The sequence below is a fragment of the Drosophila elegans genome, unplaced genomic scaffold (assembly GCF_018152505.1).
Source record: "Drosophila elegans isolate 14027-0461.03 unplaced genomic scaffold, ASM1815250v1 contig_149, whole genome shotgun sequence".
In the NCBI taxonomy this organism is placed as follows: Eukaryota; Metazoa; Arthropoda; class Insecta; order Diptera; family Drosophilidae; genus Drosophila; species Drosophila elegans.
In genome coordinates this window covers 12,308,936-12,336,650 of record NW_024545513.1, presented here as the reverse complement: position 1 = coordinate 12,336,650, position 27,715 = coordinate 12,308,936, and the positions used below count along the sequence as shown (strand labels likewise).

At 45.4% G+C, this 27,715-nt stretch overlaps 1 protein-coding gene across 7 annotated transcripts; it reads right to left on the bottom strand.

Moving 5' to 3' along the window:
- Window positions 1-516: 516 nt before the first annotated feature.
- LOC108137138 lies at window positions 517-24,483 on the bottom strand. 7 transcript variants are annotated; one of them, XM_041709774.1, is made up of 17 exons: window positions 24,257-24,483; window positions 21,572-22,488; window positions 20,825-21,101; window positions 16,778-18,017; window positions 14,896-15,775; window positions 14,656-14,833; window positions 14,085-14,259; window positions 9,665-10,213; window positions 7,259-9,082; window positions 7,078-7,193; window positions 6,804-6,812; window positions 6,268-6,349; window positions 4,749-5,465; window positions 3,672-4,219; window positions 2,498-3,229; window positions 2,197-2,398; window positions 517-2,083 (listed from the first exon to the last, which is right to left on the bottom strand). In XM_041709774.1, the coding sequence occupies exons 2-17, from the start codon at window positions 22,479-22,481 to the stop codon at window positions 1,997-1,999; spliced, it is 8,526 nt and encodes a 2,841-aa protein (XP_041565708.1). In that variant the 5' UTR covers window positions 22,482-22,488; window positions 24,257-24,483; the 3' UTR covers window positions 517-1,996. The 7 variants fall into 7 exon arrangements, with proteins under 7 accessions (XP_041565708.1, XP_017114180.1, XP_017114181.1 ...); XM_017258691.2 differs by lacking the exon at window positions 6,804-6,812 and having other exon boundaries at window positions 518-2,083; XM_017258692.2 differs by lacking the exon at window positions 6,804-6,812 and having other exon boundaries at window positions 518-2,083; window positions 9,665-10,210.
- Between the last annotated feature and the right edge of the window lie 3,232 nt (window positions 24,484-27,715).

The following is a 27,715-nucleotide window of genomic DNA, read 5'->3' as shown; positions in this document are numbered from 1 at the left end:
CAAGGATCTCAAATATAAATAAAAAATAGTAATGATAATTATGGAAAATCAAATTAAAATCCCATTGAAAAATATTCGTATTTTCATAAATTTAAATTTTAAGAAAAATGTAATATGTAATCTAAATAAATATATATAATTTGAATTCTCTTTGAATAATGTAACCATAAAATAAATTTCAATTTTATGAAATCTAAAATATCAAAATAAAAATGAAATCTAAAAAAACTCCAACAATACAAAACTCCAACAGTTCAGACTTTAACTTTTTGTTGCAAAAGTCAGACGCTATTATAATTTTAAAAGTGCAAGAATAAAATCATAAAATCTAAAATCAGAAAGGGTACACAAACTTCGTCAATAAAAACACAAGGTTCTCAATTGAATTTCAGCTGTTGATCACGTTGAAAGCTTTGCCTTCGCACGCTAGAAATATACGAACGTATACGAATACATAAAGGCTCCCAGGGACTGTAATACGAAGTACAAAAAAACACAATAGTGATGCATTCGATTTTGGTTTATTGTATATTGAATTTATTTAGATGCTTGTCTTTGGAATTTGTTCTTTAAATAATTGAATTTCTTATCGAATTTCAAGAGAAACTCACTTCTGCACTCTACTACTCTGCTAAAATACAAATTTCGACCAAAAAAATCAATGTATGGCGTAGACGTTATGTATACCTCTCGGTAGCCATACACTTATAGTCCATTGTGTGTGTCTGAGGTTACAAAGTAAATTACTGAATATCTCACGTGGTGTAAACGGTGCTGGATCAATGAATGCCTCGTGTGAATGTGAGTGATAAATGCCTAATAACTCGATCGCGTACTCACTATTCAAAAGTAATTCGTATATGTCAATTATATAACTATATCTAGAACTATTTAGATCCATGTATATATATTAGATTTTCTATTAAAGCTGATAAATGTACTTGATCGTTTGTTATTAATTCGTATAATTTGTTAGCATTTTCCCAGCTCAGCGCTGCATTCAACAATTTTCGTGCTATTCGTTTCCTCGATTCAGATTCCGATTCTAATTCCGATTTCAATATCAATTTCAATGTGAAATGAACTACCAAGTTTCCCTATATATTTATGTATATATACGATCTAGCTGATGCAAAAGTTTCGTTTGTAAATAGTTGAGAAAAACGTGGAATTTAAGTACTAAAAATTGTATTACGACCGACAACTAACGACTGACTACTACGAACTGCTGAGGCTGTAAATGTTATGTGTATAAAGACAACTACGTTAAGCTACCCATACAATAGTTCATTGGATACGTAAGGCAATTTCAATGTCTCAATCCCGCAACATAAACCCGAAACTGCTAAGCTATAAGACATAATCATGATCTCTAAAAAATAGTCAGTGTACGAACTCCGCTAGATCCTAATTCATTTGGCTGGACTGCAAGTGTTATGTGTTATGTTTTAAATGTCTAAAATGTCTATGTATATTGCCTATTTTGGAGTGAGTGAGTGTGCCCAGTATTACCAACTGACTGCCATTCGTTGTCTATATCTGATTTGGCTGGGACTCGGTTCCTTGGCTCTGCTGGCAGGAGAATCGATTTTAATCGTTTTTTATCATTTATCATTTATCGTTTATCGCTTATCGTTTTTGGACGCAATTGGACGCCTAGAGCTACCCGAGATCGGTGCGATCCGGGGGATTCGCTAGCTACAAAGTCGTATCAAAAAACTTAATGTACTACTAAGTGTTTGGTTTTGCAATTTGCCAGTTCTTTCAGTGGGGCAGCCCGCTAAGTTCACCGTGATATGGTTACAGTTGATTACTGCCTATCGACGGGCTGTCCCGTGCAAATGGTTATCGATCATCGATCACTGCTCATCGCGAAACGACGTTCTTTAGATGCTTAGCTAAAATCTACCCACAGAACACAGTTAGTAACAGTAACAGAGGGGAAAGTGGTGATAGACGGTTGGTGGTGGTGGTTGTGGTTGTGGTAGTTCCCTCCCTAGCCTGCGACTATTTGGGACACGGAGTTGGTGCGTCGGCGTTTGGTGATCTGCTTCCACAGGCGGCGGTTCAGTGATGGCTTGTCCTGAAACCAGTTGAAATGTTCAAGGATTAGTAGATAGTAGTATGCATGTGTGCATAATATCAAAGATATCAGATTTTTTAAAGACTGTTTTAAGATACTAATAGTTCACTTACGTTATCCTTGCGCGGCGACATCTGGGCCATCTCCACTGAATCCTGAGCCTGCGACTGACCCGGCGGCAGCTTCTGGAGAAGAAGGCTACTCTGGCTATGGCTCGGATGGGGCTGTTCGCCAAAGGCGCCGTCGGAGAAGTTGGGGGTGCTGCTGGTGCTACTGGCGGTTATCTCAGAGTTGCGGCGCTTTATGAAGTTCATTCTGCAATCGGGTTAACGACATTGTTTTTTTTTTACTATTTTTTATTTTAATCGTAATACACGATTAAGCAGTACACACTTTTATGTTCTTTATACTCACAATCGCTTCGATCTGCCCACTTCGGTCTCGAGGAATGCCTCCTCAGTCATTGTTGTTGTGACTGTGGCACTGATGGCTCCCGCTCCGTCCATCGAAGTAGTACTCCTCGTCCTCGTCAGAGAGGCTGCTGCAGCTGCTCGTTTGGGCCAGGAAGAGTCGCGTTTCGCCGAGTCCATCCCCGAACGCATCTCCGTAGCCATGGCCACCAGAGTGGTCGTGGTCGTGCCCGTACTCATGGTCGCCGACATCGGTGCGGACATTGTGGATGTGGATGTCGTCTCCCTGACTCGACAGCCACTCCTCGATTGAGACATGGAGTATATCTTCTCGCGTCTCGCTAAGATTTCCAGATCGCCTAATTTGCTCCCGCCTCTGCTGGAGCTGCAGGCGGTGCTGTTGTCGCCGGCGCCTCCGCTCCCGCCGCCGACTCGACCAGCAGATCCACCACCTGGCTGCACCACCTGCATTGGACCCATTTGCTCGACGGCGGCACGGGTTAAACCACCGGCGAGCGGACTGCTGCCGTGGCTGCTGCTGCTGCGACTGTGATTGCTGCTGTTCAAGGCGCCCGCTGAGAGGGGGCGGGGCCGGCGGTTCACCGTCGGCGTGTCCATCTTTGAGTTGCGTTGTTGAGAGTACGATATGACAGCCTCTTTTGGCTGCACCCGGTTCGTGGCTGAACGACTCAATAAATCGCGACCCGTCAGACGATGAAATGTGGAGAGGTCGTGCCTGCAAAGGGGATTAGCTTTACTTATTAACCAGCTTTAGCAACCCAAGCTGGTTGTAAACGATGCAGCCACTTTTAACCGATCAAAAATAAAATGCCCTATACGCAATTGCTGCACCGTTTACAGCCAGCTCTAAAATATAGTATATCTTCTATATCTAGAACTTCTTTACCAGCTTTAGCAGCAGCTTTTCAATAATCAAAAATTAAATGCCATATACACAACTGCTGCACCGTTTACAGCCAGCATTAAATTATAGTCTATTTTCTATATTTTCAACTTTAATCCTGTTTAATCCTGTTTTTGTATTTATAAACTTTAAGTTATGGATTGTTTAATATTTCTTGAAGATTCAGGGCCTAACAATGACTTCATCAAAAAAGCTCGATCTATTTATAACGGCTCCCCTGTATTTTCATTGCCTTTAAGAGCAGCACACTCACCCCAGAATAGTTGTTAGATCGGGACCAGGCTCGTAGCAGATCAAGTCCTCGTCCCCGAGGATGTCGTGGTTGAGGGCCAGCCGCATTTCCAGCCTTGGGCTTAGACCGCATCCAACGTGGGGCGCTGGGGCAGCGGCTGCGTCTGGTGGTGGTGCTGGCGGTGGTGCCGATGCCACTGCAGCTGGGCTGATCTGCGCCCTCGGCTGCGATGGATGATGGTGGGTGGTGGTTGTGGTGGTGCTGGTGCTGGCGGTGGTGGGACTCTGGCGGATCGGCTTTGCCATCCTCGAGACTGTTGCTGATGAAGTGGCTGAGGCGGGCCTGGGTGCCCCCAGCAGGCAGGTCTCGATTATCGTTGATGACGGTCGTTTTGGACCCACCGCCACCGCCACTCCCACCGCCGCCGCCGCCGCCGAGCTGCTGGTAATCGGCGTTGATGGCATTATCCTTGACCCGGTAGCGATTGGGTCCAAAGCACTGGCGGCGCCGACGACAGCCGCCGAGGAGCCACTGTCAGCAGTAGCGCCAGATTTTCTTCGAGGTGGCTCCTAAAATTAAAAAAAAATAAAAAGTTGTAATGTTCTAGTTTTGTTTGTTGACTAACCTTTTGTCGGCACACAACTAAAGCATGCCTCTTACATTTGTAATTTCATTCTCTAATCATCTTTATTTAAAGTTGAATTTTTAGTTCTGTGTCGGTTTTTGTTTACAACCAATTGAGAATTTCAGAAAAATGGGTTGCTTATAAAGACCCAAAACTGCATTTTCAAATTCCATAACTTGACCAATTTAGATCCGGTTTTAAAGCGGCATACCTCTGAAACCTTAATATGTAATTCTCTATAAATACTCTATTATTTTGTAATTTCTGTAATTTTTAATATATTTTTTTTTAATTTTAATAAAGTTTTCCATGTTTTCAAAAATGACATTGCAGTAAAGTGAACTTAAACTAGCTCTTCCAATGCCATTACTATTATACTATTAAATACTATTTAAAATTCTTTTTAAAAAGAATAAATGTGCGCCTTAGAGCTATTTTTTGTGCTGGACCGATTTAAAAGTAGATGAACTCACCGTTTTGTCCTGGGCAGCGCTTAGATCGGTCTGCGTGAGGAGCAAGCGACGTGGAGGCGGCGGCGGCGGAACAAATCTCGGAGGCCTGCCGCTGGCTCTGCCGCCGGAGCTCGTAGTGCCGCTCGCGCTGCTGGTTGTTGTAGTAATCGATGAGGGAGCTCGACTCGGCGTCGTCGTCATCGTCATCGTCGTCGTCGTGGTTGTCGTGGTCATCGTCGTCGTCGTCATCGTCATCATCATCATCCCGGTCGGCATCGCTGTCGTCACTGCTGGCTTCGCCGGAGAGGGAGGCGTCGGCCGAGAGGATGGCATGCTCCCGATCCCGATCCCGATCCCTATTCCGATCCCGCCGGCGGACTCGCGTCCTGATCCGCTCGAGGGGCGCTGATCGAGCAGATACTCGCAGGATGAGGCCAGATACTCCGGGCCCACCGGCGGCTGAGGATCGATGGCCGTGGTGGGCAGCAGGCGGGTGGTGAGCAAGGGACGCGGCCCCATCGCACTCGTAACCAGATTCGGATGCAGTCGCTCCACGCTGGAGTGTGTATCCTCCTGATCCTCCTGGTAGTCCTGGTTGTCCGCCTCCAACGGATCCTCCTCCCGATCCGGCACCACTGGCCGAGGAACTGGTGGCGGGACTGGTAGCGCCGCCTCCTCGCTGTCGCTTGAACTTCCAGCCAAATCCTCTAGGTAGTGGCCATTGGTCGTTGCTTCCCCCTACCAATTGTTGGGAATAGAATTCAACTAATCAATTCTGGTTGGGATAGAGATTCCTGCTAGCGGTTGGCGCCGCCCTTCGATGTTCATGTGGATGTGGATGTGGATGAGGAGGTGGTGGTGTCGGTGATGGTGATGGTTCGTTTGGTTCGTTAGAGTACGGAATTTTGAGGGCCAGATCGGAAATCGATATCGATTGGGTTAGTTCGGAGGTGGCGGTTGGTCGTCAGTCCTGTCCGGACGTGTGATGTTGATGAGCTCGCAGTATTGCAGGATGGGCTAAAGCTTCACTAATTTCACTACGACCTTCTATGCAAGTACAAGTATTTGTATTTAGCAACAACGATTTACAAAACACAATGAGCAGACAGGCAAAAAGATTACAATTTACACATACAAAGTTAAAACATGTTAGCGTGATTGATTGATTGGTTGATTGATTGATGGTGGTGATGGTTGTTCGATGAAGATGGAGATGATCGAGTTGCAGTCGATGGTTTATGAAAGTACAAATAAAATAGAAAGACAAGCCAAGGTCAATTCAAAGGTTAGTTCATTGAGTGACTAGAGCTACATGCAAGTAGATTATATCAAAAGTTTTATAGCAGATGGGAGAAAATCCCTGCCGGTGCTTGGGTACAGTTGCCCGCCGTTCGCAGTAGTTTGCCATGCAGCGGAATGCGGAATTGGAACGGAACGCGAGCACTGAACACGGTTGCATTTCGATTGGAACGAAATACTCGTACAGTGGCATTTCGATTTTTGGGGCGTGAGTCTGGGATTTGCTGTAATAACGACCCACCTTTTTGATGTCATCGCTGTCCTGCTGCGTCTTCTCTTCGTCGCTCTCCGTCTCCTCCTCAAAAAGGGGCTCAAGGCGACGTCTACGTCGATATACGATATACGGATACGATATACGATATACGATTTCGATAATACGTGTGTATGGCGTATGCAAACGAATTTCAATTGGAATTTAGCAATAGTCGATCGATGTGTTGATTGTGTGTCGATGGCATAAATGATATATCAATTTTGAATTGAGCAAAACTTAGTTGAAGTTATAAGTACATACGTCGGTAGATACAATATATGTAAATATAGAGCGATAGGCTACAGAGATATGACCCCCCTCCCCTTAATATCGACCTGACTATGACTATGACTAGGTCTAAGACAAGCCCGCAAATAGGTGAGCAATACTAGTTAATAGTATACATAAAGGTTACAGATAGGAATACAATGTATGACATTGGTTCGAATCGATTTTAGGATTGGGTGACATACGTGTGTGTGTGTGTGAGTGTGTGAAACGAATGGAAACGAAAGAATAAACACCTGTAAAAGCTACGAAAAGAAAGTTTCCAAAGGAGTATACGAAAAAAAGAAAATTCGTATTCTTATTAACAATAGGATCAATGGAGGCACTAGACTAAGCTATACTAAATATGGTAGATATATATCGAGATACTCGGTTTTATGGTTGTTCAACAGTTAGAGAGTCCGACTGCCTAGGGTTTCTCTACCAGCTGTGTGTGACTATTGGTGGGTCGTGTCTTTGGCTCTCGGAGTGCCGAATTAACCCGGAATTTCTGCTCCTCAACCTACATACCGTGGCAGCAATCCCCGTATTGTGCTGGCCGTCATTGGAGGTGCCATCAACAGCTCGTCCATCATCAGTTCCGTGTCATCGTCGTCATTCAAAGAGGTACTTGACTTGGTGGGCGACTACAAATACGTTCGTACTTATTAATTTAATAGCGGGCGATAGAAGATAGAAATACACAACTCACCGAATGCGTGTTCTCCGAATTGATCAGCTGCATGTCCTGATCATCGTTATCCCCGCCACTGGTGGGTGTGCCCCAAACCTCTTCGCCGCTGGTGGCTCCCGAGGTGCACTCGTCCATCTGCTCGTCCGTCTCCGAAGCGGTTCCCTGTTGCTGTTGTTGCTGCGCGTCGCCGGCGTTCCAGCGTCCCAAGTACTTATCTATAAAGGCCCGCGACTCCTCAAAGAATGACATCTTGTCGGAGACATAGGCTCCGGCCCGATTTGTCCACGCTCCACTGGCCAGAACCTCGCCATTGACCCTCACGCCCGATGAACTCGAGGCGCCCCCCAAATCGTTGACGCTTTGTACTAGAACTCGATCTGACCGCGCATCTTCGTCGTCATCTTCACCTGCGTTTTGAGGACTATCGGCATCGTCGTGGCCATTTGGTGTATACGAATCTAGATCATCGTCCAGTTCATCGGCCTCGTCCATTCGATCGTCGGAGGGTAGCTTCTCTAAGCTGGACATGGTGCCAAATCGCCGGAGAGCACTGCTCATGGGTCGATAGGGTGGATCCTCGTCCAAAGGACTCTCATCACACGAATCTTCCGGTATGTTCTCAATGATGGCCTGCCGTGGCTGTTTCGTTGTGGTGGTGGCGGTGCTGGTGGTTGAGGTTCCACCGCCATTTGAGGAGCAGCCGCTGTTGTCCCAAACATGAGTGCTGGTCTTGGTGAGCACCGAGTCGGGGGTGGGTGGGACCACAGCTATCGTGGGTGTACTACCAATCTCCTCCTTGACGACGATCCTCTCCTGGCCACAAAGTTTGGCGGCCGGTGCAAATTGAGCCAGACCGATGAGCATCATGGACAACTGCTCATCGTCCTGTTTTTGCTGCTGCAGCTTGGTGGCCGTTTGTTTGGGTGATTCCAGTAGCTTGCAGGTCTGGTGCTCCATCTTATCCGGCGAGAGTTGGGCATGCGTAAAGTCCTCCGGAGTGCAGCGGCAATGGCAGGCGGCATATTTGGCAGGGGAACCACCACTACCACCACCACTCACTGAACCCGAAACCGAACCCGTCACTGATCCCCTCGTTGGACTGCTCCGCATTATTCTGGCCGTCTCCGTAATTGTCACAATGGCCTTGACCTGCTGGTTGGCCTTTGGCCGAAGTGGTTCCTGGCACATTTGGGCCACGATACGGGTGCGACGTGGTGGTGGCAATGGCTTGGGTGAACCTCCGCCCGCGGAGCAGTGACCATTGGGCATGGGCGATGTGGTTGTGACTGTGACTGGTGGATCTAGATGACGTAGTTTGGGGATGCCGCTGCCGCCGCTGCTGCTGGCTGGTGGTGGTGGTGGTGGGAATCCTTCGCCAGCACTGCTGCTACTGTTGGGCATCGCACCGACGCTGTCATCCGTTGCCTCTGATTGGGATTGGGATATTTCGTCGGTTATCAGTTGGGCCACATCGCTTTCGGTGTCACCGGTTTCCCGGCGACTGCTGCTGGCCACCACTTTGGAGGACAGCTCCCCCGTAATGGTGCTACTGGACATGCTGGTCACGCTACCAGTTCCGGTTCGATTGCCCGCTCTTGGGCTAACCATTTCCGCAGGCCCCGGAATGCCATTGTTGAGCTTGCAACAGCGATTCGGTGAGGATTGGCTGTGCTGCACCTTCAGAGAGGTGCAGAGCAGGACGGGCGCGGAACTGGAGTTGTTCACCCCACCTGGGCCGCCGCCAGGACGCACTCCACCCGGTCCGCTCTGTTGGCAATTCTTGTGGCAGTGGCGGCAGACGGCCAGCTTGTCCAGTACAATGGGGCTCGAGCGTACGGTGATCTGGCAGTGGAGAATAACAGGCGAACAGGAAGAAGTTGGTAGGGAGAAAAAGCAGGGTTAGCGTGGTCTACTACAAGTAAGCAGGCAGGTCTTTAAGCAAATGGGTGAATTTTCTCAACTAAATTGTAGCATTAGGTTTTAGCATATTGATGTAGGTCGGCTTATTTCAATTGACAACGAAACTTAAATGATGTTAAAGCATCAAATATCAGTTTTTTTAAATGTGGGTAGTCTTTTGATTCCCAGAAAGGTTACATGGTTGACATGGATCAAAAGATCATATAAGTGAAATGTGTGATAAGTTTTTCTACTGAATGTTTAAAGTAGTATCCATCTCAAAGGACCATTCTGCTTTTCCTAGCATACATATGTAAAATGTGTCTGAATCTGTCTACCAGAAGCTCTAAATCGGTAACTTTCCGTCTCGAAGGACCATCCAGTTTTTCCTAGCATACATAAGTTAAATGTGTCTGAATCTACCAGAAACCTTAAAATGCTAGCTATCCGTCTCGAAGGACCATCCTGTTTTTCATAGCATACTTTTTTGGGGCAAACAATTAGCGTACAAGCCCCCCGTTTCACCTGGCTGTCCGATGTGGTGCTGTGCGACTGACTGATCACGCTGGTCACGCCCTCCGCCTCTGACGTGGAGTATATATCGGAGGTGGCGCTCATGCTCAGCTCCTCCACGCCGCTCAATCGCTTTCCCCCGAAATTGGGCTTCGCCGACAGGGCGCCGTTCTCCTTGGCCAGATTCAGCTCCTTGGTGCGCTTCTCCAGCTGCTGACGCGTCCAGTAGGTGATTCGTTCGTCCTGCTCACTGTCGCTGTTGAAGATCAGCTGCTCGTCCTCGGCACTCACGTTCTCCTGCGATCGCGCAATGGCCGCCAGGCGGGCCTGCTGCTGTTGCTTGTCCAGCTGGCCCTTCATCCAGTTGGCCAGGTGCAGAGCACTCGACTTGGGGGTGCCCGTTTTGTTCAGAATGCGGCACTTCTCGTCGATCAGCAGCTCGATCTGCTCCACGTGACCACCATGGACGCCATGGCTGTGGCCGTGGGATCGATCTGCAGATCTTTCGGTGGCTACTCCTCCGGCGGAGTGGGCGTTAGCATGGGCATGGTTGTTGCGCTGCTGAAAAAATGTCGGATAAAATAAATAATACGTTACCTGGACCCGGGGACCTTGAGCTTGACCTTGAACTTGAGCTCTAACCACCGCACCACCAGCACCACCCACTGCCACCCGGCTATCATTTGGCAAATTAAAATTTGTGATGGGCTCATTTGCTTTTTGCTTTTGCTTTGCTCGGGCCTTGCTTTGTGTTCGTCTTTACTTTGCTTTTTGGCTTGCAGTTGGCTTTGATTTTAGCTGAGACAACTCTTTTTTTTTGCGAAGCGGAGAAACGGAACGGAAACAATAATCTCAGTCCATCTTTGATTAAAAACGCTTGCTCTTGGCTTACTATGAAATTCGGTTTAAATGGGACTAAAGGACTTTGCAAACGATAAAAGTTATATAAAAGACACAAGACAACGGTAAAGAGGTACGGGTACAGTCACACAATAAACAACTAATAAGCAATGGAAGTTGAAATCAGTTTTGAGAATAGGAAGAAGCAATTCGAACTTAAAACTAAAATTGAGTCCATCACAATTTTTAATTTTTCAATTTTGGCTCTCGATTGTTTTCATCTTTTTTTTCTTTGTTTGAAAAAGATTTTTGTTTTTTCCTTGTATCGCAGGATTGACCAGGATCTATATGGTAATTCAGTGAGTGCTCGGTGGGTTACTAGTTGGTTTAATTTTTTTTTGGTTTTCTTTTCCTTAGTGTTTTTTAAGTGAAATAAAAATAACATCACAAGCGTTTTTAGTCAAAGAATCATTTGGTTTTTATTATTATTTGAATTCATCGTTTCTCTTCGCAATCTCAATTTCAAACGGCTCGATAAATCGATAGTCGATTGTCGATCCTCTCGTGTTATGTAAAATGTCGAAAAACAATAAATCGAAAACTTCTAGACGTACATAAAGTTTACAGAATATGAATATGAATCTAAATAGTATATATATTTATATATATATATATATATATAATATACACATTATTTTTTGTTTACTGCTCAAGGCACACACAAAAACCGGACCGCAAAAGACAACGCGGGGTATGCTTGATAATCAACAATCAGTTAAAATTTGCAATAGATGTCTGTGTGCAGGTGTGTGTGTGGGTGTATCTGTGTGGGTGTTGCTTTGTTGGTGTGTCTGTCTGTGTGTATGGTATATTTAAACTTCTGGCTGGATAGCTATTGCACAAAACCGAATCCGCACTGTGGGACCAAATAGCAGAGCATTAAGAAATGTGATTCAACTTTAAAACTTTGTAAATGGATGATAAATTGTGGGTTTTGTAAGAATAGTACTAAACTTTGTAACACTTAAATATTATAATCTAATCAAAAAAGGGTAAAAAGATAGAGTTTAAGTTAAAAAGTTCTCTAGGTAATGCTAGTTAATGTCTATAAATAATATTCCTACAAACTACTTCCACTTCAGCTTACTTCGTCCCACTGTGCAAAGACAATCAAGTGCAGATTTATATACTAATACGTAAATGTATGTTTGTGGTTAGCTTGAAGATAGGTTTTCAAAGGCAACAAAGTGCTTGTCATAGATAATTGACATCGATAGATCGATCAGATACATAAAAGTAGCAAATATGGTGTGCCATCCAGCCAAAAGTCCTCCGACTGAGCAAAATTTCGTTCGAGTTCAAGATACACATACTGATACTATGTAAATATATATACGGATGTCTGTTTATAGGGAAGTAGTATATATACAACTTGGATTTGGATTTTGATTAAGATTTTGATTCAATTTGTTCTGGCCAATGGAGTTAACTTAACTAGGTAAATCGAGTAATCGAGCGAGTCTACAAGAAATTTGGCTAATGGTTCAACTTAGCATACGAGGAGGATCCGATCCGTGTCGAGAATTTTGGGAAAGTCGGGATAAACTAGGACTAGGCTAATATAGGATAACAACAGCAATAACAGTAATCAATAGGTTTTCAATTTGGCTACAAAATGGAAGCATTATTAACATTAGTATAATTTCATTTGGGTTTTTTCTCGTTTAGTTTTTTGTTCTTTTGTTTAGTTTTCTTCGGTTTTTCTCGATGGATTGGCAAAAAAGTTTCAATCGCATATATATATATTACTAAAAAGAGCTAAGTACTAGCGTTACACACATACAATCGTCATCGAATCTTCGTCTCTGCTGTCCTCCAACGGTTTACTGCTATTTACACTCGATTCAAAATCGACTTGGATGGAACGAATACCATTTACTGGGGAGGGTTATATGGTATGGATGTCAATACACGAGTATATACAATACACAACAGAGATACAAACACGTAGAGAGCGATGGCTATATGTCTATGTACAATTTTCCTTGGATAATTGTCACTTCTCACTCGCAATAAGAGTCAATTAAAAGCATATGCTTATCGCCTGGATCTAAAAAGCTTTCACATTTAAAGTAATGTCAGGAATTGGATAACTTTCTCTACCTTGGAAAACCTCTAAACATCAGCAAAAAGAAATCCCTAGAGGTACGAAATCACTTCAAACGGTTTATAATAGGCAAACCAATATAGTAATTTCAATTCTCCGAATTGTTGAAAATATTTTTATATCCAGGTGGCATATTCTTTAATATCTTTCGCTATTTGGGTGTCACTTGTATATATCTCACTATACTGTTGATTCTGATATCCTGGCAAAGTCAATCCCCAATCTTCCAAAGAGAGAATGCTGTCACTATACTGAAAGAGTTTCGATTGTGAGAATGGGAAACTTGGCCCAAAAGCTGAGGCAAAAGCAGAGCAAAACGGCGATTGAGCGGGATATAAGATTAAGATATCAAGAGGGGGGTTGGGTTAGGTTCTTGGTTAGATCAGTGGTAACATAGTTGAGTAGTAAGCTCGTCGAGATTCAAAGATTGTGCGGCAAAGGGCTGTTAACGGGGGGGTCTGACTGCAGCCAGAAGTCAAATCACAGGTCCAGCGAGTCCGGCGGCGTTGGTCTGGTGGGCAGCATGCCAAAGGGATCGTCCACCACCACGCTGTCCTCGTCCTCCTCCTCCTCTTCCTCCTCTTCCTCCTCGTCACTGTCCTCGACGTGTCCGTGACCCTCGACCACCTCGTCGTCGCCCAGGAAGATGCACTCCTCCACATCCGTGTCGTAGCAGGGATCTAAATTGACCTCGTGCAACTGGAGGTCGAGCTCTAGAAGATCCCAGGATCCCCCGAATTCAGCCAGGGGAATATTTGGTGCTTTTGCCACCACGAAATCATTGGAGAAGGCATCCGAATTGCAGGGCTGCGATGTGGTCGGTGAAATATTCGGTGTGGGCGTCTCTGGAGTCGTCAACGATACCTGACCCCCAGCACCGACCACTGCGCCACCAATGGACTCATCGATGAACGAACGACCCACCGAACTCAGGCTGAATTCGAGGAGTTTCTGTGAGGGATGTGCTGGCGGTGGTGGTTCACTAGTGACCTCAGGAATGGCCGTTAGGCACTTGCAACTGGACAGGGACAGCACGGAGGTTTGGGTCTGGGTGTGGACCTGCGACTGCGTTTGGATCAAGCTGGCGCTGCTGCTCAAAAATGAGCCACCCAAACCAACACCACCACCACCACCACCACCACTACCATCACCACCACCACCACCACCACCCACTCCATTGGGCACCGAACCCGAGCCCACATGACCACCCACTTGGTGACCCGAATGGTGGTGGTTTTTTCGGGCCGGCGAGGTGGTGCGCGAGGGCAGCGAGGTGGTGCACAGGGGCGGCTGGGCATGCGACTGCGTCTGGGTGGCGCTGCTCGTGGTGGTGCTGGCACAGTGGTGCCTCACCGCACTGGCCAGCCGCTGAAGATTCTCGTACGAATCGCCGCTGTCCAGACGCTTGCTGCGAAAGAGACGCACCTGCTGTTTCTGCTGCTGCTTCAGGTGGATGCTGTCCAGCGAGGGCAGCTTCATCGATCCCATCGAGGCGGTGGTCAGTCCAATATCGCTCAGTGGCACCAATGTGTTGAGGACATCCGGCGAGTCCAAGGGACTGGACAAAGGCGTGGAGCCCAGAGCGGCATTAACTAGAAATCTGGGGGAATATTTGAAGCATAAGTGACTACATTCTGTTTGTAATTTCTTTAGAGAGTAATAATACCCTATGCTCCAAAATTCTAATATAATTAAAACCTCTTATATTTACTTATATTGCAAATAAATTAAAAAAAAGATCAATATCAAAAAAATCTTTTGAAAAATCTTTGGAAAATGTGATAAAAAACGGCATATAAATCAATAACTTGGCAAAAACGTAGTCTAGAATAAATGTTTCATAATTCCGATTAAAATATATTGTTGCATACTTTTAGACACCTCTTTAGCTATGATTTCTGTGGCAAACCCCTTAAAATATTCGTTATGAATTATTTTAAGAATAGACTAGCATGGGTATTTTATGGCTGGTGTAACCCTTGCAGAGATGACTTACATCTGACGCTGGAGCAGATTCTGCCAGACGGCCTTGAGTTCCAACGAGGGTGCCCTCAAAATGAGGCTCTTGCGGCGGGCTCCTCGCTTTGGAGTGCGGGTGAGATCGGGGGCACAGTAGCCCGTGGGACTCTCCGCCAGACGTCCATTGGGATCCACTGTCAGACGGAACTCGGTGGCTGCAAGGGGAAAGTCGAGGGCAATCAAGTCAGGGTCAGGACAAATCACAGCTCTCACTCACTTTTCTTGCGCATGTGAAAACAGGAGTCCACCACATTGGCAATGGGAATGGGCTCCTCCGTGATGAACAGCACTCGATCCCGACTGACCTTGGCAAACACAATGATATCGCTAAAGAGCAGGGTCCAGTAGGGTTTCACCGAACGCCCTTCGACCCGGGACAAGTCGCCGCCAAAGATCCACTGGCGACCCTGGACGGCCAACGTGAAGGGCTTGCATTTGGTGAAGACCATCCGCGACTCCAGATCCTGGAGGGTTAGCAGCGGACGACCTTCGCCCAGCGGCTCCATCAGACCACTGCTCACAGTGATCTCGCGATAGGCTGCCTGCAGTTCGTTGATAACCGTGCTGAAGTTCTTGTGCTCCTCGGTGTCCACATGGCAATTGCCAGCGAGCAACTGCATCAGCTTGAGGATCTCCCGGAAATGCTGCAGCGGTCGATGGATGAACATGGTGAGATCGGGCCTCTTACGCGGCACCGCCGGTTCCGTGATAAAAGCAATGAACTCGGACCCCGTCTGTCGGGACTTATTCACCAGAACGCAGTCTGCCCGTTTGATTCCATTGCAGTACTTCTTGTACGCAGCACAAATGGCTGTGGTCTTCGAGAGGTAAACACGCGACGCGAAGTTCATTTGCGGCTCCTGATCCTGCTGATCACTGCTGCACAACTGCTCCAGGATGTCCTCCGCAATCCGCAGCAGCTCGTCGATGTTCTGGAACAAGGTGCGATGATCGTTCGGCGAGATCAAGTCCTTCCTCTCCACCAGCGGCTGCACAAATCGTTCCACTCCGAAGTGCAGGGCAGCCGTGAAGTTCTGTTCTCGACTGATCAGCTGTAGCAGGAAGCGTCGACGGTTGTCCGTGATGGGCACAATCGACTGCGGGGCATTAAGAAGGGTCAAAGGGGGTCAGTTAGCGGCTTTGGAAAGGCTTTAATAGAATTCTAGAGTATTATTTTAAACTAAAAGCAGGAAAACAATGTCACAAATTCAACAGCTCAAACAAATTTTCAAACAAATGCTTCGCCATAGGAAATTAAAATTTGATTGGCTATTTTTAGAGGTATAACAAAACCTTAAATGTAAAAATGAAATATACATTTCTTTGGCTTTTTTAGACGATATAAACAATCTTTTTTGCTTAAAGAAAAGACATTAAAAAGGAATACAATTATTTGGTTCTTTTGAATACAATTTTAACCATATCAAAGCTTGGAAATTTATTAGCATATTAAAAACAAAGGTACATAGTCTTTTGTAGTCACAAAATGGTAAGCATTTTTCTAAAAATGTGGTACAACTCTTATGGCATATTTAGCAGTGTCTTTAGCTTTTAAATATAAATAAAAGATCTAAACACTAAATGAAATGGTTTTTAGCTGCTTTATACATTTTTAATATACAAGTATGATTTAAAAAGAAATAAAAAAAAATAAATGTGATAGTTTAAAAATAAAACATTTGATTTCCCTTCTAAATTACATTTACATTTTGAAACATGGTAAATTGAAAGAGATAACTGTATGGTTGTCAAAAAATGCATTGTAGCTTAGGGCTAAAAATAAATGTTTGTTTAAAGCCCATATATTTTGTATAAAACCAATAAAAAATCAAAACTCAAAAGCTTTTGGGATGGAAAAAAAATTTTATTGTCAAGCGTTGTGTGGGGTCGCAGGGCGTTAAGGACTCTCAAACAAATTAGAGGCCTTGGCTAGGCAAAAAAATGGATAAATAATTAGATAATAGTAATGATAACCAGCATGGCACGATAACTTAGACATTAAAACTTAACAGATAAGTATGTACACAAAGACACGAAAAATGCAAAAAAATAATAATATTAAATAGAAATGATCCCTAGACGAAGACACCTTTGCCTACCTCCTTGCTGAAGGTGACCTGTGGCAGGTGGAGCCTCCTCTTGGCCGCCTCGATGGAGGAGGTGGTTCCCGAGCAGGCGGTGGCCGGTCGGCTCAGGCTGTTGCCCACCGGCTGGATGATCCTCGAGCTGGCCGTCCGCTGCAGACTCATCACGGTGGTCGTACCGGTGGTGGTGGTGGCCAGCGTGTGCTCCTCGCTGCCCAGGCCCACCGCCACGCCCACACCCATGCCGAGACCCATGCCCATGCCCATGCCCAATCTGCTGCTGCCGCTCACATTGGCATTGCTCTGGTGGTGGCTCAGGTCCGTGGTGATTGTTGTGGCGCCCGCGCCTGACCTTCTGAATATCTCCAACGTCAAGGACGAGCCCTGCGATCGTATCAAATTCAGAACATCAGCCTCGGGCATCGTGACCACATTGTGTTTGTCCACAAAGATCACATAGTCGCCAGGCAGGATGCCACATCGGTCGGCCGACAGTCCCGCCTCAATCTTCTCCACGCGCGGCGGATGGGTCCAAACAATGGAGAATCCAAAGCCCCGCTCCTCGGTTCGCGTAAGTCTTTTGGTCATCGTGAAGGGCGTTCGACCTGGCTGCTGGCGGCCAGCTCCTCCTCCTCCTCCGCTGGATCCCGCACTGTTTGGCATGGTGGACTGCCTGCGACCGGTGGATCCGTTGAGGTGATTGGCATTGCTCTCGTTGGCCTTCGAGGCCGAGGATTGGCCGCCCGTCGTCGGTGCCGCCTGGGTTGTACTGTTCGCATTGCCATCCGCCGGGGGATCCAGCTCGAGGAATCGCAGAAAGAGATTCTCGTCGGCGTCTCGCTGGTGGAGCGCCTTCTTGCTCAGCCTCATGGGCTGTTGCGGCTGCTGGGGCAGCAGCGGATCCTCCTTGCCCATGCTGTCGATGCTGATGCTGATCACCTCGTCGTTGAGTGGCATAGCAGCCGAAATCGATCCCGATCCGGATCCAGTGGCTGCGGGTTTTTGGGGCGTGACTGTGGCGGCGGCTGCCATTTCTGCGGGAAAGTTCTCCAGATGATCCTCGTCCTCGTCCTGATGCTTATCCTGATCCTGCTTCCGATCCTGGCCTGCGTTGGCTTTGGGTTGACTCTGGCGGTGATTAGGAGGCGGAGGACATGCCTGCGCCTGCAATTTGTAGGATCCGGCCGTAATTCCCGCCTCAGGATGCACTAGCTCATTCAGTGGAAAACTGCTGCAGCCCAGGAACTCGCTGCGTCTGTAAAATGAATGGGAAAACAATAAATCAGCTGAGGTGTTCCAAGGAAAATTACCACTATAAATACGAGTTCTTAAAATAGACTTTAAAAATACACAGTCATTATTTGTTAAATATTAAGAATAAATAATTTATTTTAATAAGTTTCGTTTATCTATAAATATATAAAAAATCACGATATATTAGCCTAAATGCTAATAACCTTATTGATTGAAGTCCATTATTGATTTAAGAAATTTATATTCATGTTGTAAGAGCTAGTTTAATGAGGGGCTGTAAATTTCGACTAAATTTAGCCTCCTTTTTGAGAACTTTTCAAGGTTTTCAGTCCCCTGAATTATTGAATGCAGATGATTGGATCAAATGGTCATGTTGAAGGCAATTGACAAACTGAGACAACTAATACGGCCATTAAATATAAATGAACTGTTGGTCCGCCGAAATCCTTGGCCCCTCGCAATTGCGTTTAGATAATACCAAAAACCAAAACCACCTATTTCGGTCTGTTTGCGTCACGTTGCAACGTCCGATGGACATTGTCTATTTATATAGACGTGAGTGAAGATGGCCCGCCCGCAGCTGATCCAATCCGTGGCACCTAGTTTCCTTGGTCGTACGTGACATAAATCAATTAGCGGCCCTAAGCTGCTGCCGCATTCCACATTTCCACATGCCACAAAGTACGTATAACCGTACTACATGTGGCCCGGAAATGCGCTTGGCCCGGCCAATTTGTTGGCTGGCTCAGTGGGAGGCAGAGTGGGTGACTCGGTGGGTGGCTCGGTGGGTGGCTAAGTGGGGCGTATGACAGTGGCTTGAGGCTCTGTCTGCTGCTTCTTCCACTGGCCACTTTAGCTGAAGTTGGCGCGCGTATTTGGGTCACTTTTATTGATTTTCCTTACGGAGTCCGGGGGTTTTTATATGTTTTTTTGTGTTTTTTTTTGTTTTTATTTTTTGTTTTTGGGGGCGATTGCAATCGCAACTGTCAGTCGTGGAGGTGCATTAAAAATGTTGGCTTTTCGTACTTCCACCACCTCCACGTTGTGCCGAAAAGCTGACCATAAATTATTCAGCCGCCAGTCGTTTTGTAAATTGACTTAAAACGTTCCTCTTTGGCCTAGACTATTTTCACAACTCGGAGGTGGATGGTAAATTATGCATGGCCAGCAACCAAAGGCAGGTGCGTGTGAGGCAGGGAAATGAAATAGGTGATATGGTTCCCGGGTGTACATTTAGTTAGTTGGCCACTTCAATTAGCTGCTGACAGTAAAAAAGGAAACCAAAAAAAAAAAAAAAAACAAGATAGGAAGGAATGAAGGCAGGAAGGGGGGTGTGTGTGTGTGCGTGAGCTGGTGATTATTGCATAATCGCATTAACCGCTCGCATCGATTTGGCATTAAACTTGGGACCTGACCACCTCCTTTATTATTTCCCAAGTACTAAACTCCTTAATGTCCTTGAATTTTAATTAACTTTGAAGCATGTTGCGGAAAGGCCTCACACAGATACTTCAAGGCACGCACACACACACACTCACACACACACACGCAGGACTTCCACTTCCTGTTCGCAATTTGTTTAGCAGCATGCCCGAAATTATGCTACACATTCCATGCTTCACACACACACACACACACAGGCACACACACACCATTATATAAGTTTTCGTTGCATACTTTTTGGGCACTAGAATTAAACACAACACTTCAAAAAAATTTAAACAAAAAGTGTGATATTTGTTAAAAACATTTTTGTTTACCGCAGCGAATATATTTTTGTTTAAGGCTTACTTTGCCTCGATTTCCTGCTTTTTCGAGCGTTGCCAGCCGTTTTGCCGTTCGCCGTTTGTTCGTCGCTTTTCACGCGAGCTTGCCACTCGGACTAAGTAACGGGAACTGAGCTGGGAAAATGCTTCAAACGAGAAGCAGCACGAAGCGGCGCAGGTCAGCCCGGGAAAGTCGCTGGAAAGGCGTCCCCGATCCACTGCGCCCGCGCTGGAAGGCTGGAAAATGCAGGGGGTGAGGGCCGAGCGCTTGTTTATGTGCAGGAAATGCACTAGGCATGCGAAAGGCGAAAGGAGAAATGCGAATGGCGAAAGGCGCTGGAGGTGCCACGAGGCCAGGAAGAGCGCCACAATTAACCAGACTTGGTCTTTTGCCTGTCTGTGGAGTAGGACCCCCTCCCACATCTAATCCATTCCCTTCCAGAACTGCCACCGATAAACGTTTAGGGGTGAATGACTTACAACAGGACGAAGAACGGCGAACGATGATGGCACGCGCAAAAAACGGATATCGAACGGGGGTCAATCTGGTCATATTTTATAGCTATCTAGCACTGCTAACTGGATTTATTGAATGATAATACTATTATGATACGGAAAATTACTTATTGATTTCATTATTTTCATTTTAAATGGGTATTCATTTAAAAGATCTATTTAAGATTGTGTTAAATTGAACATTAGAACTAATCTGATTAGGAAAATTACCCATTAAAATTAATTAGTTACTAATTTAGATTAGGTTGTGGTAAATAACAAATTATTTTTAAGAACTATTAAGATCTGGAAAATTATGGGTAAAAACTTTGGATAGTAACGAAATTGTACTAATTTTAATTATAATTAATTATTAATTGGAATCCAGTTTGTGTGTGGGTTTTTGCAAAACTCTTGCCACTCCTGAATAACATAAGTAGACTGATTTGAATTCTTACATTTTAGTAGTATTTTTCAACGTGCACTCTTTAAATTTAGGGGTTACTTTCTTGTTGTTTTCTTGGCTTTCGACCGTACTCGTACTCACTTTAAATGGCGATCCCTATGCCACACGGCCAACTGTAGATGCTGACCATTGGCCTCCTCGCCACTGGGAATCGGGAAGCTGAAGCGCTGATCGAAGTACGGACGACCCGAGTGCCGATGGACGGCGGTGCGTTGGTATCCGGAGTTCAGGCTGCTCCCGGAGCAGTGTGCGCCGGGTGGTTGGTTTTGCATTCCGCCGGACAACGACACCTTGACGTAGGCATTTATGCTGCCGTTGCCACTGTCATGGGAACGCTGCAAGTCCCGACAGCGAATCACTGCAACGGAGAAAGGCGGAGAAAGCAGGAGCAATTAGTCGGTGAGCTGGGTAATGAATCTCTTGAGCTTGAAATCCCGCCAAGCGACTCCCCTGATAATTCTATTTAGCGAAATTGAGTTGCGTCTGGACGGTTTATACCTTGCCCTTGGCTACTATTTCTACTTTAATGGTTTATTCTGGGAAACAAAATTCAATTCACTGGCTATATTAAATTCTATTGAGATGCTTGAAGGCTTGGAAATGTAACTTGAAGAGGTTATTTATTTTATTTTTATGCTAAAAGTTAGTTATGGTTTTTCATTGAATTTAGAAGTAGTTTCTCAAAGAATGTTCAGTGGTTATATTAAAATAATAAAGTTATAATACTTTTATGCATCTTTTTAACAGAGTTTAAGACCACAGAGAATTAATAACAATTTTAAGCGAATATGAGTTAGGATTCTGGTTTCTGGGCCCTCTGGAACTCACCATGTACATTGAGTTGCTGCTCCTTGGCATCGTACGCAATGCTCACATCGATGCTGCCCCGCTGGCTTGCCTCCAAATCCAAATCAGCCCCACTGTTGCTGTCGCCACTGTGGGAGGGGGGTGTGGCCGAGGAGGAGGCGGAGGCGGAGGAGGAGGCCAGCGAACTCCTCTTGGCCACCTGCTGCTCATCCTCATCCAAATCACTCGAAGCCGAGCTGGATGAGAAGCTCAGACAGCGTTTGGTGCTGGGGATCAGCTGCAGTTGCTCCATCTTTTTGGTCTGGTGGTGGTGGCTCTGCGCCTGGCTGGTGGTGGTTTGGTGGGTCTTGTGTGGATTCTTGCGCCGCACCACCCGCTGCCGCTTCAAGTGGGTGGGTGTGCGCACCTCCATTTCGTGGACACTGGTCTCGCTCCATTCGCCATTATCCACCAGAATGGTGGATGCCGCCGAGGCGGCGGTGCTTGTGGTGTTGCCCAGTGTTGGCTTTGGACATCTCACCTCCTTTCGGGCCGACTCGATTATGGCATCCAGCATGCGATCCAGCGTGGTGTCACCCATTCGCGATGAGGAAAGCTGAGAGTCTTCGAGAGCAACAACTGATGCACCACCCCCTGCACCGCCGGTGGTTCTGGGCAGACAGCGAAGGGCGGCCAGTTGGGGCGTGGCCTGCCGGGGACCACTGCCCTCGCTGAAACTCCTGCGCTGCGGACTCTTCCCGTGCACATTGCTCAGATCCTGCAGGGCAATCAGACTGGCATTGCCGAAGGGACTGCTCACATAGTGCACCCCGAAGTTCTCCTTGTTGGCGTCTCCTGCCCCCGGCACGCCCACTCCGCGGCGCCGCCCACGCGACTCCTCCACCACGGCACTGGAACTGGAGTGGCGATGCATCCGTGTCATGGTTGGCATGTCCCTACTGGAAAGGACAACAGAAAAAGGAAATACCTGGTTAGTCTGCGAGTTCTTAGACTAATCAAGTCTAATTTGGGAAGTATGTATATAAAAAGAGAAAACACACTGGGTATTCCGTTTATTCCTGGGACATTTTAAGCTATTTAAAGATTTTTTTTCAAATTTTATAAATTTTATTTTATAAATATTCAGGAATTAGTGAATATCGGATTGTATCGATATTTTCAGGATAATTATATAAGCAATACAAAAATATATATATAAAGATGTAATACATTTGAAACTAATAGAAATCTATTTGATTGAATTCATAAAACCGTAGAAAACAATATATTGTCAAGTAGAGAAATTAATTTAATTATAGATTTGATATAATAATCCAAGAAAAATTAAATTTTAGTAAATATTACTATTTACGCTTTCTGCCACTTATCGTGCGATTTTTTTCTTAGCTTCTGTTGGTCATAGCTTGTTGCTGATATAGAATAGTATTCTCTCGATGATTTCCCGGATCTGGCTGGCAAATCGGGTCTGCTCGGAAAGGTCCTCGGTCCTCGGTCCTTGGTCCTTGGGCCTTGGTTTTGGCTCTTGGTCCTAAGCAGCTGGCTGCCAAACAAGGGGATCAGAGCGACGGGTTCCGATCTGGTTTCGTTCTTTCCCACTCTTCTGCTGTCCTTCGTTCTTGGTTTTTTGGGAACTCTTCCAGACAATTTCGAGGCAGCAAAACAACGGCAACAAATGAAGGAGGCGAACTGGCAAACAGCAAACAAAGTGCAGGACAAAGCAGGAAGTTTGCAAATTGTTTTTGCGGCAAACGAGTTCCTTTGCCTCGCCGCTGTCCTTGCGAATTTCAGGTTTGCATTTAAATTGAAATTAAACTTATGCTAATTTCCCTAACAGATTTCTGCGCTGCGGTTGCCAACCATAAAATTGAGCGGGTTCTTGTTGCCCAAAGGAGTCCTTCCGAGGATGCTCTATGCCGATCGCCGATCCTCTATCCTCGATCCTTGATCCTCGATCCTCCTTTTTAGCTGTGCGTGTGTGTGCGTGCAACAATTACGCCCCAGCATAATGATGCCATTTTGCAAAAATGCGGCAATCGGCAAAGGCAAAGCCAATGCCCATGGCAATGCCAAAAGGGGCCTCCTCAAAGGATCGTCCCAGAGATTCTGGCCATTGTCTATCGCCGAGAGTGAGATGGAAAATGGATTTTCGTGTAATCCATAAACGTCACCCCAGCCCCAGAATAAGATGAAAAGCCGGGCGAAATTGCACGAGCAAGGGCAGCCGGTAAAGGCGAGCAGAAAAAATATTTTCTTTCCAGCCCAAGATCCTTCGCACGGTGTGTGTGTGTGACTTGTGCCCGGAGGATTAGCTCGGGGTGGTGGTAGTGGTAGAAAAAAAAAAAGAAGTTGAGGGGGAAAAAAAAACAACACAGCAACAAATTAAATGTATTAGAGGACGCACCACCCCTTTTTCTTGTGGGCCCCGAGATCTGGATCTGGATCTCTCTGTCTTTAGGGGTTAGGGACTTACGTCCCTTCTTTCCTTTTTTTTTTTTTTCTTTTTGGCTAAATTAAAATTAGAGCTAGAGCAAAGACAAACACGGCTACCTCATGGGTGCGATCGTAATTGTTTTTCCCTTCCAGGTGTACCGCCGTTTCGGAAACCGAGCTTATCGAGCGATCTATCGATCGATCTAAATGGACGGATCGTATCGGATCGATCACTGCCTTGGCACGGATTGTATGACTTGTGGGGTGTAGACTTACCTGGTAACTTGATCTGCTTGCGACTAGGTCGCCTGGAGAACTGCAGCTCGATGTATACTCTAGTCAAACTTGATTTACAGCACTGATTTGGTTATATTTACAAAACTGTAGCTCACAAAATTTTTTTTTTAGATTTTTAGCACAGAAAAAAAAAATAAGCCAATTAAGTTCTTAAAGCCAAAAGTATTTTGTAGAATTTCTTAGCTCGTAGTTCACGTGTCTGCTTGGCACGAGGTCAGAAACGGAAATGATGATTTGCGCAGACGCACGTTTCGGCAAAGGTTCGGTTGGAAGACCGAAGCGGAACGAAAAAAAACGAGGTCCTCACGATGTCAAACGAAGTGGAAAACCAACCACCAGAGAGCGTTAAAAAGAGAATAGAGTGCGCAGAAGTGGTTCAAAACTCTCTTTGGCCTCGATTCAGTCTAACGGAATCTCAGCTGTGGGAAAATGTTGGGTACAAATAATAATACAGATTAGATAAGAAAAATAGGAAGCTATGGTTGTATCGAAAACTATCTTACATTAATACAAACGTAGATTCTCATGTTTCTTATCATAGATGTGTGGGAATTGTATTCATATGCAAGCAAGTGATAAGGAAAGAAACAAATTGGGGAGCCAATGGGGGATTTTTGGTGGGAAAATTGTCAAGTATCATAAAAGGGATGTCAAAAGACAAAGATTTAGAAGGGGAGATTACAAGCATGGCACCTAACAGTTATTAATAAAACTTCAAATAATCAAGTTGGAAAAAATGATAAGGTGAAATAAATATTACTCCAGAAAAGAAAAGATAATCATTACAGTGAGATATATCAAATTTGGTAATATTTAGAACCACTATTTTTAAGAAGTGTGATAATTTGAAGGAGAGAGAGTAAAAACAAAACGATTTTCTTCCAAGTCTGAGGATATCAGGACCTCAGCTGATCCCAGTTTCAGCCACTGTCCGCCAGAGGGCGCTGGGTGAAAAGTAAGAGCATTCTCCGGAATAACTCTCTCTCTGTCTTCCTTCGCATCCTTACACTCTCCTCTCTCTTCCGGTGAAAGAATAGAGTCAGTCGCTCGGCTAAGCAGGTAAATCCCTGTCGAATAGGTCCTTTTTGTTTGGCCAGACTTTGCTTTTTGCCTCTGCCCATGTCCTGAACAATGATCTCTGGTCTACGGACAGCTGGCGAGGAACTGTAAAAAAAGTGGGAAAAGAAAGGAAACCCACACGGTGACGTCGCAAGGTGTCTTAGCCCAGATTTGTCTCGTGTGTTGTCCAAAATGTGGAACAATTGCCCAGGGAAACGGCAGGAGTAGGGAGTAGAGAGTAGAAGCAATAGCAGGAGCCGGAGCAGAAGCAGAAGCAGAAGCAAAGATTTTCGGGACTACAAAAACAGTAGCCTAATGTCTCTGTCCAGGGATATATCGGTCATTACTTTCACTTTGAGTTGTACTTGGTCCCAAAATGCCATTGTGTGTAGGCGGCAATTTACGAGCCGAAGCTTCGGTAAATATTTGCCCAGATGCCCGGCTCAGATCCTGGCTGGATCCCCGCATCCTTGCTGGACTCGTGCCCTATATTAGCAGCCGGTTGGCCATGTTTATGTGACGTCCGCTGTCGATCTTGGCATTTTACGAGCTGGCCATCAACTTTTCGACCCGAAAGAGAATTCAATATGCTCATCATAATGGCAATGCGATTCTCATTGCGTATTCCTTGAGGATTTTGGATTGAGGATTGCGGGGGAGTTTGGTTGGTTGGGTTTTCGTGGAAAACCTCGTTTCCCCGAAACTTCAGTTGAGAGTACTTGAGAATACGGTTGCCCAATCCCGCTGAGACCCCCGTTCGAGTTCTTCAAGCCGTCCTTCTTAAGTCAAAAGTCGGACAGCTGTGGATCTGTTATGTCATTGTATCGACGGTCGCTTATTCAGCTGACTGTTGACGGAAAGTTCTTGACTCCTTGGAGGTTGGCTAGAAGAATATTTAATGAGCCATCAAACGAGGTCTTTTGTGTTCTTGATGGGTTCAGGGCTCACAGTTATTTAAAAAAAAGGGTTCCAAAGTTGAAGAACCAGCTCATAAGTTATCTTACTCGGTTGTTATTTATTTTAACAAATATTTGCATTTTATAAAATGCACGTTTCTCAGGTCGTATCCTAAATAGTTAAAATTAGTATGATTTAAAGATTTTATGTGTATTAAAACAAATGTGTCTGTTATAATTAATCCAATAGGTAAGCATTGCATTTTTCAAATGCTATTTTGCCATTCGATTCAGCCCACCTTTATTCGATCATAGCATATGAAAGGGCACAAAAGTCCTGCTAAAGGACTTTCCCTAAGCGCCCGAAAAAAACTCAACCATGTTTGCGCTTTTCATGGCCGCTGGCTGAGATTCGAGGGCAGATTTTGAGGCTGATCTTTGTCTCTGTAATTGATACGATTTCCATGTTTTCGTAATTCGCGCTTCATTAGAATCGAAATTAGCAACAACAACAGACAGCGTTTTGGCTGATGGAAGGGTTACGTCTCGATGATTCGGGGTGGATTTGCCATTTGTGTGTTGGCAGCTTTGCAAAAATGATCTAAATCGATTATAAATTCAATTTGAATGCCGAGTCGAGTTGAGTCGAGGGTTTGGCCAACTAATTGCGAATGCATTAGGCATTAGCCTTTTGGGTTGACACAAACCTACCTAAACCCCTTGACATACTCTATATGGGATATATGGGTGGCCCGAAGCACGAAATTTGCCTAATTTGTGCGAAACTTGATTTTCGGCATGTAAGCGATAAATATTGCGGATTTCGGGGATTTGCGAGAAATTTGCATGCCAAAGTTGCACAAGGGAAATGCAAATGTGGGAAAGTCGACAAGCCTACAACGAGATAGAGAGTGAGAGAGAATGATAGAAAGATAGAGAAAGAGAGAGTGAGGGGATCTGGGAAAAATCGAAGAGGACTTTTGATTGACAGGACGACAGGACGCGCCCCGAAAAAGGACTTTGCCGCAAAGAGAGCAAGAAAACGACTCCGATGTCCTTGTTTTGTTTTGATATTCACTTCACACAGATACACACACTGAAACACTGATCTGCTTTTGCTTGAAATTTGATAAATGACCAAAAAATGGCAGCCACTGCTCCGAGGTCCTTTGAGGTCCTTCGACTTCGACTTCATGCTGCTGCTGTTGCTTCTGCTGCTGCTACTGCTGCTGCTGCTACTGTTGCCAGGAGGAAAAAACTCTGGGGGGTGGGCAGCACCCTTCTCAAGACTGCATTTCCTAAAAATCAAATTAGTGCAGCGCTTTTTTCCACTCTTATTCCCTAACAAATTTCCGTCTTTTTTTTTGTTTCTTTTCTCCTTCCAAATTTGCATTTCTCACAGGGTTCCTCGGACTCCGTAAAAAAAAAGGTTTATCCACCCGAAAAAAGAGTTGTCTGCACTGCAGATCCTTCGTCCCTCGTG

What these genes read in the sequence shown, in the direction of transcription:
- LOC108137138 (XM_041709774.1), bottom strand. Translation starts at nt 22,481, where the DNA reads ATGCCAACCATGACACGGATGCATCGCCACTCCAGTTCCAGTGCCGTG. An exon ending in ACAGCGATGACATCAAAAAG is followed by an intron (nt 5,466 to 6,267) that starts GTGGGTCGTTAT and finishes AACAATTGGTAG; the next exon opens with GGGGAAGCAACGACCAATGG. An exon ending in GATCTAACAACTATTCTGGG is followed by an intron (nt 3,230 to 3,671) that starts GTGAGTGTGCTG and finishes TCCCCTTTGCAG; the next exon opens with GCACGACCTCTCCACATTTC.